Source organism: Pogona vitticeps, chromosome 7, assembly GCF_051106095.1.
Source record: "Pogona vitticeps strain Pit_001003342236 chromosome 7, PviZW2.1, whole genome shotgun sequence".
Classification (NCBI taxonomy): Eukaryota; Metazoa; Chordata; class Lepidosauria; order Squamata; family Agamidae; genus Pogona; species Pogona vitticeps.
Genome location: NC_135789.1, coordinates 23,698,425 through 23,713,190, shown reverse-complemented (window position 1 = coordinate 23,713,190; position 14,766 = coordinate 23,698,425). Strand labels below are relative to the sequence as shown.

The 14,766-nt window shown below is 50.9% G+C and overlaps 1 protein-coding gene across 1 annotated transcript in view; it reads left to right on the top strand.

The window, feature by feature from the left end:
- Positions 1–14,705, top strand: part of RABEP1 (rabaptin, RAB GTPase binding effector protein 1) — a 66,818-nt gene extending 52,113 nt beyond the window's left edge. Inside the window, exons 11-18 of the mRNA XM_072978316.2 lie at positions 1,963–2,079; positions 3,378–3,476; positions 5,824–5,964; positions 7,413–7,602; positions 9,255–9,310; positions 10,502–10,600; positions 10,707–10,823; positions 11,175–14,705. Of these exons, the coding sequence (XP_072834417.2) occupies positions 1,963–2,079; positions 3,378–3,476; positions 5,824–5,964; positions 7,413–7,602; positions 9,255–9,310; positions 10,502–10,600; positions 10,707–10,823; positions 11,175–11,276 (921 nt within the window). The 3' untranslated portion in view covers positions 11,277–14,705. The remainder of the gene's footprint in view (positions 1–1,962; positions 2,080–3,377; positions 3,477–5,823; positions 5,965–7,412; positions 7,603–9,254; positions 9,311–10,501; positions 10,601–10,706; positions 10,824–11,174) is intronic.
- Positions 14,706–14,766: the final 61 nt, after the last annotated feature.

The following is a 14,766-nucleotide window of genomic DNA, read 5'->3' as shown; positions in this document are numbered from 1 at the left end:
AGGCGAAACTGACCTCTCTCCCAGTGAAAAATTGGCTTGGTCCTTGGAAGAGGATAGGCAGAAGCAAGCTACTGCAGGACTCACTGATCCACATGATCACTATCCACTGATTCACTTATCCACGGTTTGAAAATATTAAAAGAGAAATCCTAGAAATGTACCTTTCTAAAGATTAAGTGACCAGAACTGGCCGCTAGAGAGAGCCAAGAGACCCTGCTGTGTCTAGTGTTTGCGAGATCTGTTTTGTTTTTTTTCCAGCATCCGTGCAGGTTAGCTTCTTCCTGGCCTTCAGGACTTCTCATCCCTCCCATCTAGGCCTCTTTAAGCGCTTTCTTCCCAACAAGCCAAAAGAATCTCGCTCGCCTGGCGGGGCTCAGGTTTCACCGTAACTCCTTCCTCTCCTGCATCGGCAGCCTTGGTGGCGGGGGGGGGGGGGCGGCGCTTTCTTTTAAGTATCCCAGAAGGGAGGCGCATAAACCTCCTTTCTGTTGGGAAGAAGGGCGGGCCGGGCGGAGGCAACTTGCGCGAGGCCAAGGCCCAGAGGGGGGTGCCCTTGCAGTCCATGGGGGAGCGCCCTCTGCCTCGGGGGCTGAACCTTCTTTCAGCAGAGCCAAAGGCGGTGGGTTTCCTTAGCCACGTGCAGGGAAGCCTTCCCTCTCTCCTCCTGACCCCTTCCCGTTGCCCCCTCTTTATCTGCTGCCCTCGTCTGTTTTTTTGTCTGCTCCGGTTTTGGTGACCCTCTTGGTGCTAAAACAGCCATGTTGAACAAGGCCTTCCTTCACAGCACAGCCCTCTTTAAAATGCCCTCTGCCTACGTGCCTTTCTTCCTTAAGCCGTTGTTGTTCCTGCCGATTTAGCGGCCTTCCGACCCGCGCAGGTCTTCTCCAGGGCTGGGGCAGAAGGAGCATCAGAGGCCCTGTTACACACACTTGGCTGCTGTCGCGACAAGTGTGGTAAAACGCACACCATGCTAGGGAGCAACAACCCGAGGTGGTCTGAGCAGCCCACGACTGAACCCCTGAGGCGCTCTGTCGTCTCCAGGTCGTGATTTTTTGAAGGATAGGTGTGTTCACCGCGTAAAGGCTCGGTGCTTCTTTCCACCATCAGGCATCGCCGTGGAGTCTTTTTTACACCAGCCCGGTCTGCTGAATTAAAAATCCTTCCGTGACCCCCCCCCCGAGGGATGGCGTGGTGTGTCCATGGTTGTTCAGTTTTTCATATAATTCACAGGTCACACGTGGCTGCAGGGGATCCCGCCCTCCACCCATCTCTCCCCACTAGTGATAACAATTCTGTTCTTGTTTTCATGAGAGTCCAGAGCATCCCGACCTCCATCCGTCCACTCTCTTCCTCTTTTTCAACTCAGTTCTGCCTCTGATTTAGCCCTCGTGCTTATTGGGGTTGTTATCCCTTTGGCGACTCTTCCCACAGACAAGCCCTCCGAGGGATCTATTTCTCAGAGTCCCTCTAGTGGCCCTGATTGAACTTTCCTACAAAGATCTTATGTTTTTTTTTAATAAGGGTGTCTTCAGCGGCCTTATATGCAGCTTACAGCAACAGCTAGCAAATTTCACATCGTTGGGTTTTATAGTCTTTACATAAACTATTTTTTAATTGAAGGAAAATGAAATTGTGTGCTGTTTCCATGGTTGTTCCACAAGAGAAACATGTATTTCACACTTTTGAAAACTGGAAGAGCTGTCCCCTTCCAATGGGGGTGTGTGGGCATTTTGAAATTCCCTGCTCTTCTTCCATTCTGGATCCCAAGAACTGGGTGTTGTGTGGTCTTGGCCACCACAGAGTTCCCCTCGAAGCACCAGCAGTGTGCTAATGAATTCCCTTGTGCTCCTCTTCCATGTCATTGCTTATGGCTTTCGGATGTATTTCGTGCCTTTTGTCCGAGAGAGGAACTGCCCTCTTCTTGGGATGCTTATGAGGGTGTCCTCTGTCCTAACCATGCAGGTGAAGAAGCTTCAGGCGATGCTGAGACAGGCCAATGACCAACTTGAAAAAACCCTGCGGGAGAAGCAGGAGCTCGAGGAAAGCATCCAGCAAACCACGGAAGACTCAGGAAACCAGGTAGAGGGAGGACAAGCGGGGCTGGTAGCTGGGGGGGGGCGCAGGCCTGAGTCAGGGTCTCAAGGAGATTTCTCTCTGGGCAGCGTCCTAGGAGTGCACGCCTGTTTTAATGCAAGAGGCTTAACACTTCCCCGCGCATGGCAGGGCCCTCACGTGCCCCAAGAATTATAGGAAGGTGCCTTCTAAGCTCTGGGGTACCTTTTCCACCGTTGAGGGATTTCTCTTTTCCATGCGGAAGCTCTGAATTCACCAAAATTTGTTTTGCTAAAAAGGGGGTGGGGTGAGCGGGTTTGCATTAAAACGTGACAGCCACGTGGCTTTTCCAAAAATCCTGGCATGGGAGAGCTTTCATTTCCCCCTCCTTTTACTGTGAGGTGCTTCGTGTTCCTTGGTCGATTCAGCAGGTGGTTTCTGCAAGTCTGTTCTTAGTTGAGACCGGCAAGAGGATCGTGGCCCTTGGATTGTTTATGGGAAAGCAAGAAAGCAAAGCAAAGCGCGCAGCTGATAGACCGCCTCATAGCGCTTCAAGCACTTGCTGGGCGGTTTACCACTTAATTACACAGACTACACATTGTCTCTCCCCCCCCCCCCCGAAGCGATCTGGGTACTCATTTTATCAACCTCGGAAGGATAGAAAGCTGGGTCAACCCTGAGCTGGCTCCTTGGGATTGAACACCGGGTCGGGAGCCCAGTTTTGGCTGCCGTGCGGCCATTAAACCCACCGCTTCTCCTCAAGGGAGGGGGCTCTCTTTGAAACAAGCTGCAGGCTGCCCCGCACCTTTGTAATGTTAAAAAACAAAGATTCTTACCAAACTGAAAGCCGCCGGTCTCTCGTTTGGGCTTTCCTTCTGTTTCTTTCCTCCTCCTTCCCCCCCCCCCCGGTTTTGGGGGAGTTCCTTGTAGCTCCTGGGGGCAGGTAGTCGCCACTAAGCCCCCCCCCCGAGCTTGCCCTTGCCCAGAATAAACCAGCTGCAGGTCACAAGCAAGTTTTTGGCTCTGGCGTCAAAGGGTGGAGCCTGGTTTCAAAAATGAGAACTTCTTCTGTGTTGCCCTTGGGTTTCCTGAGAGGCTCCCCATGATGTGTTGGGCACAACTTTGCTCTTGTATCGAGGAGGCTGTTCTGTAGCCATCGGTTAGGCTCACGCTGATGAAGAAACCTAGTTTTACAGAGCTTTTACATGGGACACAGTTTGAAGAGATCAGGTGAAGCCGTGCAGGGGCCAGAGCACCTCCCCTGCCGCCTGCCTCCCTTCTGTTTCGCTTGGTTGATAAGATGATGGTATTCCCTTCTGTGACAGATCTCATCGCTTCTTGCCAGAGCCCAGGAGTCCGAGGCCTTGCTGGGCGTGCTGCAGCAGAACTTTGCACAAGCCAGGAGAGACGTCCAAGACCAAATGGTAAATAAAGAAAGGCGCACACTTTATCTGTCGTTACTTTAGTTTTTCTCTGTCTGATTCTCCAAGGAGGCTGGTTGTGTGAGCCTGTTGGGGCAGAAACAGCAGAGTCCTGAAGACTAACGTGGCTTAATGGTCACCATTTTTTGCCGAGCACCTCCCCGCCCTATCGGAGGCATGGGGCATCCAGTGAGTAGGTTACATGGCTGGGGAGCCAGAGGTTGGGAGTTCGAATCCCCACAGTGCCTCCTTGATAGGAGTTGGAGTCGGGGGGGGGGGGGGGGAGAGGCCAGAAACATCCTTAGGACATTTCTGTGCTGGGAGACTAGCCATGGCTGGGCATAGGACTGCTTCTAGGAACGCAAAGGTGATGGTGTTCTTTACACAGTGTTCCCCCATCCCTCACCCCCCCGATGCATCTGGCAAAGCAGAGTGCACCCTGCGAACACCTTCTGTAACGTAGGGAGTCTTCAGGATCCCTCGAGGTGCCTATATGACTACTCTTGAAATAATAACCCCTTATGTAAAGAAGCCCTCTGCTAGTCCTGACGGTGGAGGGAGGGTTGGATCCAGACCAGTGGGGTGCCACTGTCCCTCTCCCGGTCCCTTTGGGGCAAGCGAAGGAGGCATCTGTGTCCTGGCTCCCTCTCCTGCTGAGCTACAGGAGGTGATCGGTGCTCAGGAAAGGAGGAGTAAAGGAACAGGGGTGGGTGTGTGGGTTTGAAAACGACAGTTCTCTAAGGAGGCAGGGTGACAGAAATGGGGGGGGGGGTTTGGACAGGCAGTGATATCACAGGAAGGACAGCAGAGTCACAATTGGTGGCTGTTCCATGACCAGAGGGACAAAGCAGGATTCAGTGGCATGGAGAGACCACGAAGGTGAGTTAGTCTGCTCCTCTTTGCTCCACGTGGCTTGTTGTGGGAAACAAGGATGGGGGGGACATGGAGCAGCTCTGTCATGGCCTCCCACCCCAAAGGAACACAAAGGCAGAAGAGCTCTCTTAAACAGGGAGAGGTGACAACTCAGGCGTATGTTTTTTTTTCTCATCAGTTTAACGGCTTGGTCATTTCGAGTGCTTACCTGTTGCAGAAGGGCTTAAAACGGTTAATTCAGGCACGAGACCCGTGGAACGTGCGGCGGTAGGAAAGAGCAGCCTGTGAAATGATTATAAAACTGTCCTTAAAATTCATTCAGAAGCTGGCCAGAAGTAGAAAGGATTTTAGATTTTCCTAAAACCAGTAAAAGGAAGTTTAAACTTATCCAAAAGGACAGGAACGGGCAAACCTGAGAATAATAACTCTTGAAGGCATAACTCAGCCCAGCTTCTCCGAGGTGTGTCTCCATTTTGTTCACAGCCGTGTTTGCTTACAGCACAGACTTGGATCGCTTCTGTGACTTTGGATCCCCCTGCTTGCGTGGGTGGAAGAAGTGGGGGAAATGGGCTAAAGATACTGGGTTGAAACTTCAGCTTCATGAGCCCCCCCGCCACCCCCCCAATAGCTTCCCTGCAAGCATGTGCCTTGTTTTGTTGGCACCCAACAAGTAATAATCTTAGAACTGCAGAGCTGGAAAGGGACCCTGTGGGGTCATCCAGTCCAGCCCCCTTCAAGGACTCCCCGTGGGAGGAATCGAACTCCCAACCTCCGGCTCTGTAGCCAGAGACCTCAACCACATACACACACACAAATCCCCCCCCCCCGTTTTTATAACCAATGGTTCTCTCCGTCCATTCCCTTGAAGATTGGCTTCTTCATTTCTGCACCTCCAATGTTACGCAGTAAATCCTTGTGTCCTTCCTGGATTGTGCTCTTGTCAGGTTTTCCATTTCATGCCATAAAATCCCTTTGGGACGCTGGTCAGGAGGAGTTGCTGTTCAAGTGTGCGGCTTTTAATTTATTCTGCCTGTCCTGTTAAACCTGTTAAGGGGCTACGCTGTTTGAGGAAATAAGATAATTTTGACCTTGAAACGGGAGAAGGACCGAGCAAACAGGTCACCGATACCCTTTACTGTGTTGCTTCTGGGAGTAAGCTCCTTACTGAATAGCTAAAAAGTAAGACAGATGTCCTTTGGGTGGATGATTGAGAATACATAGGCTTTGATTCACCCTGGCCCCTTGCATGATGCTTAAAATGACTTATTTCCCACTCTAAAGTGGAACAGGAGGTAAAGGCAAGGAGAGAACAAAGGCGTTAGCCATACTGGCCTCTGCCTTTTCTTTTTCCTAGCAGTTTTATTTCCCTCTTTGTGCGCTTCCAAAAGGTTGAGGAAGAAAGATGATTTTTGTAAGAAGGATAAATTCTGAAGCTGTGATTGTAAAATGGTCTTGCTTTTTGTTCCCCATCCTGAAGGCCGTCCTGATGCAGTCGAGAGAGCAAGTCTCGGAGGAGTTGGGGAGGTTGCAGAAAGAAAACGAAAGCCTTCAAGGGAAACACGGCCTCCACGCTTCTTTGCAACAGGCTGAAAACTTCATCTTGCCAGAATCTGGAGAGGTAGGAGACTCCTGTGTTGATTTTGAAACAGAATAATTGTGTGGTTAATTAATTGGGAGGCATTATTGATAGGAAGGTTGTCAAAAAGGTAGCCACCACAGTTGTGGAGTGTAGTAGGACCCCAGTATCTGTAGGGAATCGGTCTGAAGCCCCTCCACGGATCCTGAAAAACGTGGATTATAACAAACACTGTTTTAATAGCAAACACTTTACATAAGGTGGTCTCTGGCTCCCTGTAGTGACCAGTTCTGGTCATATCTTTGGAAATATATATTTCTAGGATTTTCCTTTTGATATTTTTAGTATTTTCAGACCGTTTATAAGCGAATCAGCGGATACTGATCCCGCGAATATGGAGGTCCTACTGTAAAGGGGTGAGTGGGAATCAACAGTCCTGTTTCATGAACCTGTTTGGATGCCAAACACCAAAATACTTTTAAACCTTTCTTTGTGGGGATGTTTTAGTTCTCCATGGTGTCTTTTGGCCCCAGATTTGGGCCGATGGGCTAATAATATATAGAAAGACCTGTGAGTAAAACGCTCCTCTTCCTCTTTCACATACTATTATATCAGGCAGTGACCCAGCTTCCTCACAGTCTAGCCACCTGTCACTTGAGACTCCAGCATCCTCCCAGTAGTCTGCATCCTCTGTCTGCAAGCTGTCCTGACAGATTTTGAAAGCTGGGCAATTTGTGGTTTGGTAAACGGGAGCCCCCGTGATCTCCAGCTGGCCTGAGTGAAGCTGAGCGCCTAGCGAGTCAGTGCTGCCGGTCAAAAGCAGACGATACTGGGCTTGGCCTGACTCAGCCTAGGCACCTTCTCACGCATTTGGTCCTTTCTTTCTTTTGCTTCTACCCGCTTGCTTGCTGGAAGGGACCGGACGGGGGCTGACCTCTCCGCGTCCATGCTGTGTAGGCCACATCCAAAAGGTCAAAATTCTGGCCCTACCCGGTGGAAAGATTTGTTTATCCCATCAGCCTCCTTCCCTGATTCCACAGTGTTACAAAATGGGGGTTACTCTCTATTGGGGCAGGGGGGAATCCTACTGAATATATTGTGGCTGATCCATCTCCCATGTCCAAGAAGATTGGGATTTGTTGATCGGATCGTCTTAAGTTTTTACAGAGTAAACTAGAGGTTAGTTTTTAATGGCAGCTGTTTCCGCTTTTTATCCCTTACCTCTCAATCCAGAGTCTCCCCTCCTTGCATGCACACACACATTTACTCCTTTTATGAGATGAAGCTATGAATTTTCACAGTCTCAGCGCTTCCAAGCGATTTGCTGCTCATGTCCCAGTTTATTCTCCTCTCCATCCGTCATGTGGACAGTCCGTTTCAAATTCATCCTCACCCGTTTCAACACCTTAGTGGCACCGAGGGCTCTCGGGTGACCTACGTGACTGAGAAAGCAGCCTTGTTCTTCAAGGTGGGAACCTTTCTTCCTGCAGGAACTCCGTGACCTGGCCCTCAAGTACCGCGAAGACATCATTAGCGTGCGGACCGCCGCCGACCACCTGGAAGAGAAACTGAAGGCGGAGATTTTGTTCTTAAAAGAACAGATCCAGGCCGAACAGTGCTTGAAGGAGAATATCGAGGAGACCCTGCAGCTGGAAATTGAGGGCTGCAAGGAGGAAATAGGTGAGAGAGAAGAACCCGCTCAGCACTGGGTGCGAGAGGCATCAGCCAGGTGCTGAGCATCAGGGCGGAAAGAGGCCTTGAGCCCCTCTGGTCGGTCGGTGCAGAAAGATCGTGGTTGTTCGTTGTGTCCCTCCTCACAGCGTGTTTTGAGTTGCTCAACCTGCTGCGTAGAAACTGTGTGTGACTCTTGGAAACAAACCTGTAAGATGTGTGTGATGTGCCCTTCTATTGAGAAGAACATGCCAATAAAACTCTCGACAGCAGGGGCTCCCAACCCTGGGTCTCCAGGGTGTTCTTGGACTTCAACTCCCAGAAGCCTTTGCCTCTGGCTGGGGTGGCCAGGATCTCTGGGAGTTGTCGTCCAAGGACACTCTGGAGACCCAGGTTGGGAGCCCCTGCTCTACAGGGTGGCACCGACACTGTTCACTAGAAGCCTCGAACCAGCCGTAAGATGGCCAGACCTTGCCTTCAAAGAAGTGCCTGGTTAGGTGAAGTTGAATCCGATCCCTTGTTCCCTTCCCGCTCCCCGTGGTCATCACCACTTCTAGACACTCACCTGCCACCTCGCAGTGGCCGGTTGTTCTGCTCCACTGGGACTCGAGACAGGACAGAAAAAGCTCCTCTCAACCTTAACTTCTACGAGGTGTCTCTAGAGGCCTCTGTCTCCTGTCTCAGCTCCTTGTCTTCCCTGTAGTTTCCCACCAAATGCCTTCCTCTTGGCCTGCCTTTCTGGCATCTTCTTCTTCTTTAGAGCCGTATGCCACCTTCACCAGGTCTTTCTATTTCTAGGGTTCACCGTCCTTCTGTGTCCCTGCAAATAGGCCTCGTCCCCAGTCCTCACCTCTCCCATGCAACCATTGTTGTCTTCGGTGCCTGCGCCACACCTTCCTGCCAGACAGACAGAGAACTTTTACCTCCCTTTCTCACGGAAGCTGCTTGCTTTAACTCCTTGGAATGTTTGTGAATATTCTGTAACCACCGGCTCGGCCCTTGCGCCTGTAGAGGCTTCACCACCCCAAAGGCCAGTTCCGGATAGATAATTTGGAGAGCTACCCTGCAAGGCACGGGCCGAGAGGAGCCCCTGCATTTCCACTGCACGTTGGGTCCCCAATCATGGTCCTCTTTCAGATGTGTGCGCAAAAGCTCTGCAGTTAACAAACCGTCCTGCCTGTATCTTCCAGGAACCTTTCCTCCCATTTCCACAGACAGGAGCCCTTCCCTCCTCCTCAGAGGGGCTTCCCCACCAGAAACGGTCCAGAGAGAACGGCAGGCCGCCTGGGTGGGCCGGGAGGTGGACCTGCTTGAAGGGTGTTTTCTGTTTCCCTTGGGGGGAAGACTGATGGCTCAGCCCTCCTGAGTCAGTTGCAAGGAGAAGACACCTGACTGGAGGGATCCTAGGAAAAATTGGAGGAGACAGACAGACAGACAGACAGACAGACATAGATAGATAGATAGATAGATAGATAGATAGATAGATAGATAGATAGATAGATAGATAGATAGATAGATAGATAGATAGATAGATCAAACTAGTTAATTAATTAATTAATTCATTCATTAATTCAGATGAGTTCTGTTCTGGCTCAGCTTCCCAATTCCTGAGGAGGTCTGTCCTGATTCTTAAGATGAAAATTTTTCCCCTTCTTTTCTAGCGGCTGCCTCCAGTTTAAGAGCAGAACTGGAGCGGATAAGAGGGGAGAAGGAGGAGGTAAGTGTTGCACCCCCAACCCCTTAGGAGGTGCTGGACATGCTGTCTCAACTTTTCTCCAGGGGATGGCCCTCCAGATGTAGCTGTGCTGGCTGGGGAGCATGGGAGCTGTAATCGTAATGTCTCAGATTGAGGCAGGTTCTTCTGAAGGAAACAATGGCCCCTCCTCCCATCGTGTTATAACGATCCTGGGCTGTGGTGGATTTCTTTCATTTTTTGCCTAAGGGGAAAGGACTTGGGTTTCGGAGCACACGGGTGACGTTCCCTCGGTTACACCCACGCCTTCTTGGTCTCAGAAACGACCACGTTGGGTGTCCAAGATTAGAATGGATCAGCTGAGGCTGAGACACCTCGTGTTTCACAGCCTCGCAGCCAGGTTTTAGGTGAGAGGGGGGCTTACAAGCGATGCTGTTTTGCAGGCAAGCGGTTCTGTGGACTGGCCTTGGATTTTGCTCTTGGCCCCTCCTTCCTCAGACCTTCCCAACCGATTGGGCTGCGGTTGCCTCCTTAGCCACCCTAGAGCAGGGGGTGGTTCCCAACCTCAGATCCCCTAATGTTCTTGGTCTGTAACTCCCTGAACCCTTCAACGCTGGCTAGTTGGGCCGCCCAGGACTTCTGGGAGTTGTAGTCCAAGAACCTCTGGGGATCCGAGGCGCTTGCAGGTGAGAAGCAATATCTTCTAATGCTATGCCTCAGCGTAATTCTTTGGCCCAAGAGACGCCCCTTTCCACAAGGAAAGCAAAAATTGAAAATGGACATGAAGGATAGAGCAAGTCCTCATTCTTGGTGGTTTTCCAAGCCTCGCCGTGCCATAGATGCTCCACTGAAGCATCCACTTTTATCACTGAGATTTGCTAGCTTCCCGATGAAAATGAGACCCTTGTCTTGTTCTCCCTTTTACTTCTCTCTTTCTCAGTATTTTCCTTTCTTTGCCCCCATTTATGTGCAGGAAAGTTGCCTTTCTCTGTCGGCGTTAATGGCCACAACACTTCCAAGAAAACCCCATGAGATTTCTCGGGTGGGGGTGGGGGAGATAACTCATGCAGAGAAATCTTGTGACTTGGAGAAAATAGTGATTTCCCCCCCCCTCTGCTCCTCTCCGAGAGTGAGATGTTGTGAGATTCTTTTCCTTTCGTTTCCCTTCTTTTTAAGGGAAGACTTAGGTGGTTGTTTCTGCTTTCATCCTTGCAGCTGGAATCCACGTTAAAGGAGAAAACGCAGCAGCTGGAAATCTACCAGGAGAGGAAAAACGGTCTTGAAGAGCAGCTGAAAAAGGAGGCAGCCGCAAAGGTAGCTATTTAAGGAAGCGCGAGTGGGGTGTGGGTGCCGGCAATCTCTACTCGTTTCTGCCCCCTCCCCCTTTGGATGCAAAAACCAAGGCCATTTCTTCTGCCAGGCGGCCCTCGAACAGCTGATGTTTGAGGAGAAGAACAAGGCGCAGCGGCTGCAGACGGAGCTGGACGTCAGCGAGCAAGTCCAGAGGGACTTTGTGAAGCTCTCCCAGACCCTCCAGGTGAGGTTGCCGGCGTTGGGTCGGAGGCCGCGGGGCACAGTGCCCCCCCGGGTGGGGTGGGGGTTCAGAAGAGGGACACGGCCGCCCCCCCCCCCCCAGGTAAGGGCTTCATCATGTCTGCTTAGAGCCGTCCTTCCTTGACCTCTGGTGAAGGAAGCATCCGTCCCCGGGGTCTGTTTTTGCGCTCCACATTGATTCCTCGCGCCATCTCCTCTCCCCCCCACCTCCCAATTAGAGGTAGGGCGGTTTTCCTGGCTGCTTGTCTTTCAGTTGCTTTTCAGTTAGCGCTTGGGGAGGCACGCTGAGCCGCCCGCATTGATTTCGCTTCCCTGTGGCTTGCCTTCCTTTTAGGTCCAGCTGGAACGGATCCGGCAGGCCGATTCCCTGGAGAGAATCCGCGCCATCCTCAACGACACAAAACTGACAGACATTAATCAGCTGCCTGAGACATGACACCCTTGACGAGCGGGGCTCTTAAGGCGGTATTTGGGGGTTTACGAAAGAAAGAAAACAGAAACCCCATCTTTATAACGAAACATTTAATAATTATTATTTAACTCTAACCGAAAGAGTGGAAGATGACACAAGGGAGCTGTGATCCAGGCGGTGTTTCTGGAAAGGAGGACGAGAAGGCTTTGCGTGGGGCACGAGGAGAAAGGGTCAGACCCAGAACAAGAGGTGCAGGACACTTTTTTGGGGGGGGGCAGGGGGATTCTGTTGTCTCTTGGAATGACCGCCCTGTCTTTCCTGTTCTGCCTCTTCCCCACCTCCAGTCACTTTTTGCTTAACCCAGCTCTGGAAAAATGCCCCCCCCCCAGTTTAAAGAAAAATGCTGCAGTGGGAGTCCAGATCTCATTCCCCCCCCCAACAGTCCCCCTTTGTGGAGTAAAGCTCTTGAACTGACCAGCATGTGTAGCCGGGAGCAGGCGGGCAGAAAGGGGATGAACTGTGTGAATATTTTGTATTAAAATATGAATTCATTTGCAGGCTGTTGCAAGACGCTGGGGGCTTTCCATACCTTACCGGTCAAGCTAAGGGAGCCTAGTTTCCACTTGGAAAAAAACACACACCATAAACGGGAGTTGGGGAGGAAGTAGTGAAGGCAGCTACGGGTTGTCAAAAGGGAACTTGATTTGCCAGGAATGGTGGGTCCCTAGAATATGGGAAAGAAGGAGTCAGGCTGTCTTAAATTCATGGGGCAGAGGGCGGCCGCCGTGACATTGTCCAAGGAACGCAATGGCCGAGGGGATCTGCCTCACCCACCCCCTTAGTGAAAAGTGGAGCGGTTTCAATGGGAAGGAACGTTTGTCTAACAAAACACAGGCACACAAATTGTGAGCTGCAGGGGAATATTAATGCAGGCTTGCACCCAACTAAGTCCTGCTTTCGTCTCCTTGAAGCCAACAGGCCTTAAGTAAATCATTTCCGAGTCCTGTTGCTCCTCAGGGGGACTAAATTTGGCCAGTGAGGTCTGGATCCACCTCATATCAAAGAGGCGCTTTGCCGCTTTCACACCGATTTTGGAAGTCCTGCTGGAAAACGGTGCCCTTTCATGTGTGTTTGGCTGAAGACGCTGGGCCCTCTGGGACGAAAATGCTGCATGAAGATCCCGACGCCGCCACCCATGGGCAGGAGGGGCTTGTGCCAGGACATCCGAACCAGGATGCTCCTCCTTGGCCAACAGGCTGCTTGTGGCGCAGCACCCAGAGGGACGTCTGGAGCAAGCCAGGCACCTCTGGAACAAGCCCCCCCCCTCCGCTTTCAACATTTGGATCAAGGCGAGAAGTTTATTGAAGTCCGGCTCTTGTACTCTGGCTCCAACAGCCCTTAGAGAGGAAGGGGGTGACGTTGCCTGAAGGCTAGGAGTTAAACCAGCGTGATCTGTCCTTCCTTGTAGAACCAGCCGTGGCAAGGGTCACCTCATGCGCATGCCCTCCAGTCCATGATCCTCTTGTGTTCCAGTAAGAGCTTTTAACTTCCTAGAAAGCCCGTCTTTGGAAAGGAAGGTTGCTCGAGATAACGGGATTCCTGTGCCAACGACCACCGGCGCCTCTCCTGCACCCAGCCTTTTGCCCCATGATGGCAACAGAACAGATGGACTCGAAGCCAGGGTTGCAAGCAGCTGCCGTTCCTTGAAAGAGCCTGTTTCCTATGAGTGTAGAATAGTCCTCCCTAAGGAAATCATGCCTCCCCTGGATATTTCCCCCTGACAACGACTCTTATTCGCTTAAATCCCCAATATATGCATCTTATCATTGCAAATAAACAACGGAGCCGTCTTAGGGCATCCACAATTCTGCAGCCGATTCCAGCAGTGTGGTTTAGGATGGGGGGGGGCGTTTGATGTCAGAGGTTCCTCTGGATGAACCTCCTCTGGCAACATGGGGTTCAGTGCAGATGCCTGATCTGTCACTACAATGTTAGAAGACACACCATGGGATCCAGTCTCTTTAGATCTGCTACTCTGGGAAAGATTTCGGCAGCAACCGACACCGAAGCAACAAGGCAGGGAAGTTCCCAGAGGTGGAAGACATTAACGGAGTCTAGTATTACTGGAAATGCAGAAATTATTCTACCAGTTGGTGCCGGTAACCTTTTTTCCATCCCTTTGGGGGGGGGGGGGGGTTAGTGCTGAGAGCTGTCAGGTGAAGGCTTTTCTCAATCTTGGTCATGGCATTTCAACCTTACATATTTTTTTTGAGTAAGAGACAGGGGTCAGCATAAATTCTTCAGTTTCCTGTGGTGAAGCATCTTTGCAGTAGCACACCCCCCTCCCTGCTCCTCTTTATTTAAAGTGCTGGTCTTGAAAAGCTGCTAAAATCTAGATGAGCAGGAGAGGACGTCCAGACTGGTCTGACAGTACTGTGGCAAACCCACTTTTATCCTTGGAACGGCTGCTGAATGAAAGGACGAGAGCGTGTGAGGTCGAGGGCTTCGCGTGGCTGCTTTGGCCACCTCATTCTGCCCCCCTCCCCAAAGTCTAGACGAATTGCGAAGACTCCTGGTGAAGAACATGTCCGGCTCCTGGAGCAGTCAGAGGTACTAGGTTTAAAAGCATTGTGTTTGTAACTAAACTTTAATGAAAATTGACAACATAATGCATACCATTCACCAGAATTTAGAATCCCGCGACACACAGGAGGAATGATCTGCGGCTACCCATGCACAGATGATTGCCTTTAAAAAGGGAAAGTAATTCTGCTTAATGACGGGAGGTCCTCGAAAGGAAAGGTGAGCCTCTCGTCAAGAGAGGACTTAGAAGCATTTCTTCTGCAATGAAGCTTTGCGTTTGATTTTCAAAGGGAAGATGATGCCCATCTCATCCTCAAGCTGCCGGCTCTTTTGCTGCTAGGGGCTGCTTGATTCCCACCACCGGCTCTTGTTTCAAACCTTGGCTGCAAGACACCAAGCCGTGTGGCTGGGAGAACAAGGGATGGTGTGCCGAGCCCAAAAGGGAGCGTCTGCAAGCGTTAGCTCTGTTCTGTATATGTGTACAGTCTTAATAATGTGCAAAATAAGTTCTTACAGCATGTATAAATGGTTCCGTGTCCCTTCTTTTATGCCGGTGGCTCCTGTGACATCGCTGTGCCACTTCTCAAACCAGGGTTTGGCCAAGGATCAGGGTGGGCAAGAGGGAAGTTGGCTACATCATCCCTTTTATTTGGTTTCGAACACAGTACCTAGCCTTTCAAAGCCACACAGGAGCCGTCTCTAGAATTACAGTATACAGCGTTCCAACAGGCCAAGCCACTGGGTGTCCCGTGAAAACCGTGGGTGTCAAAATTCTCCTGTCTACCGAATTCAAAACTGTAACCATTTGTTAACTGTATTGGAGGTGTATCCTTAATTAAAGGAGGTGTTCCGAATTAAAGAAGGAAATAACCGTCTTCTGTGGTAATTTTGACCTGCTTGGCTGAAAGCAACAGCATTAAGTTACAGGAGG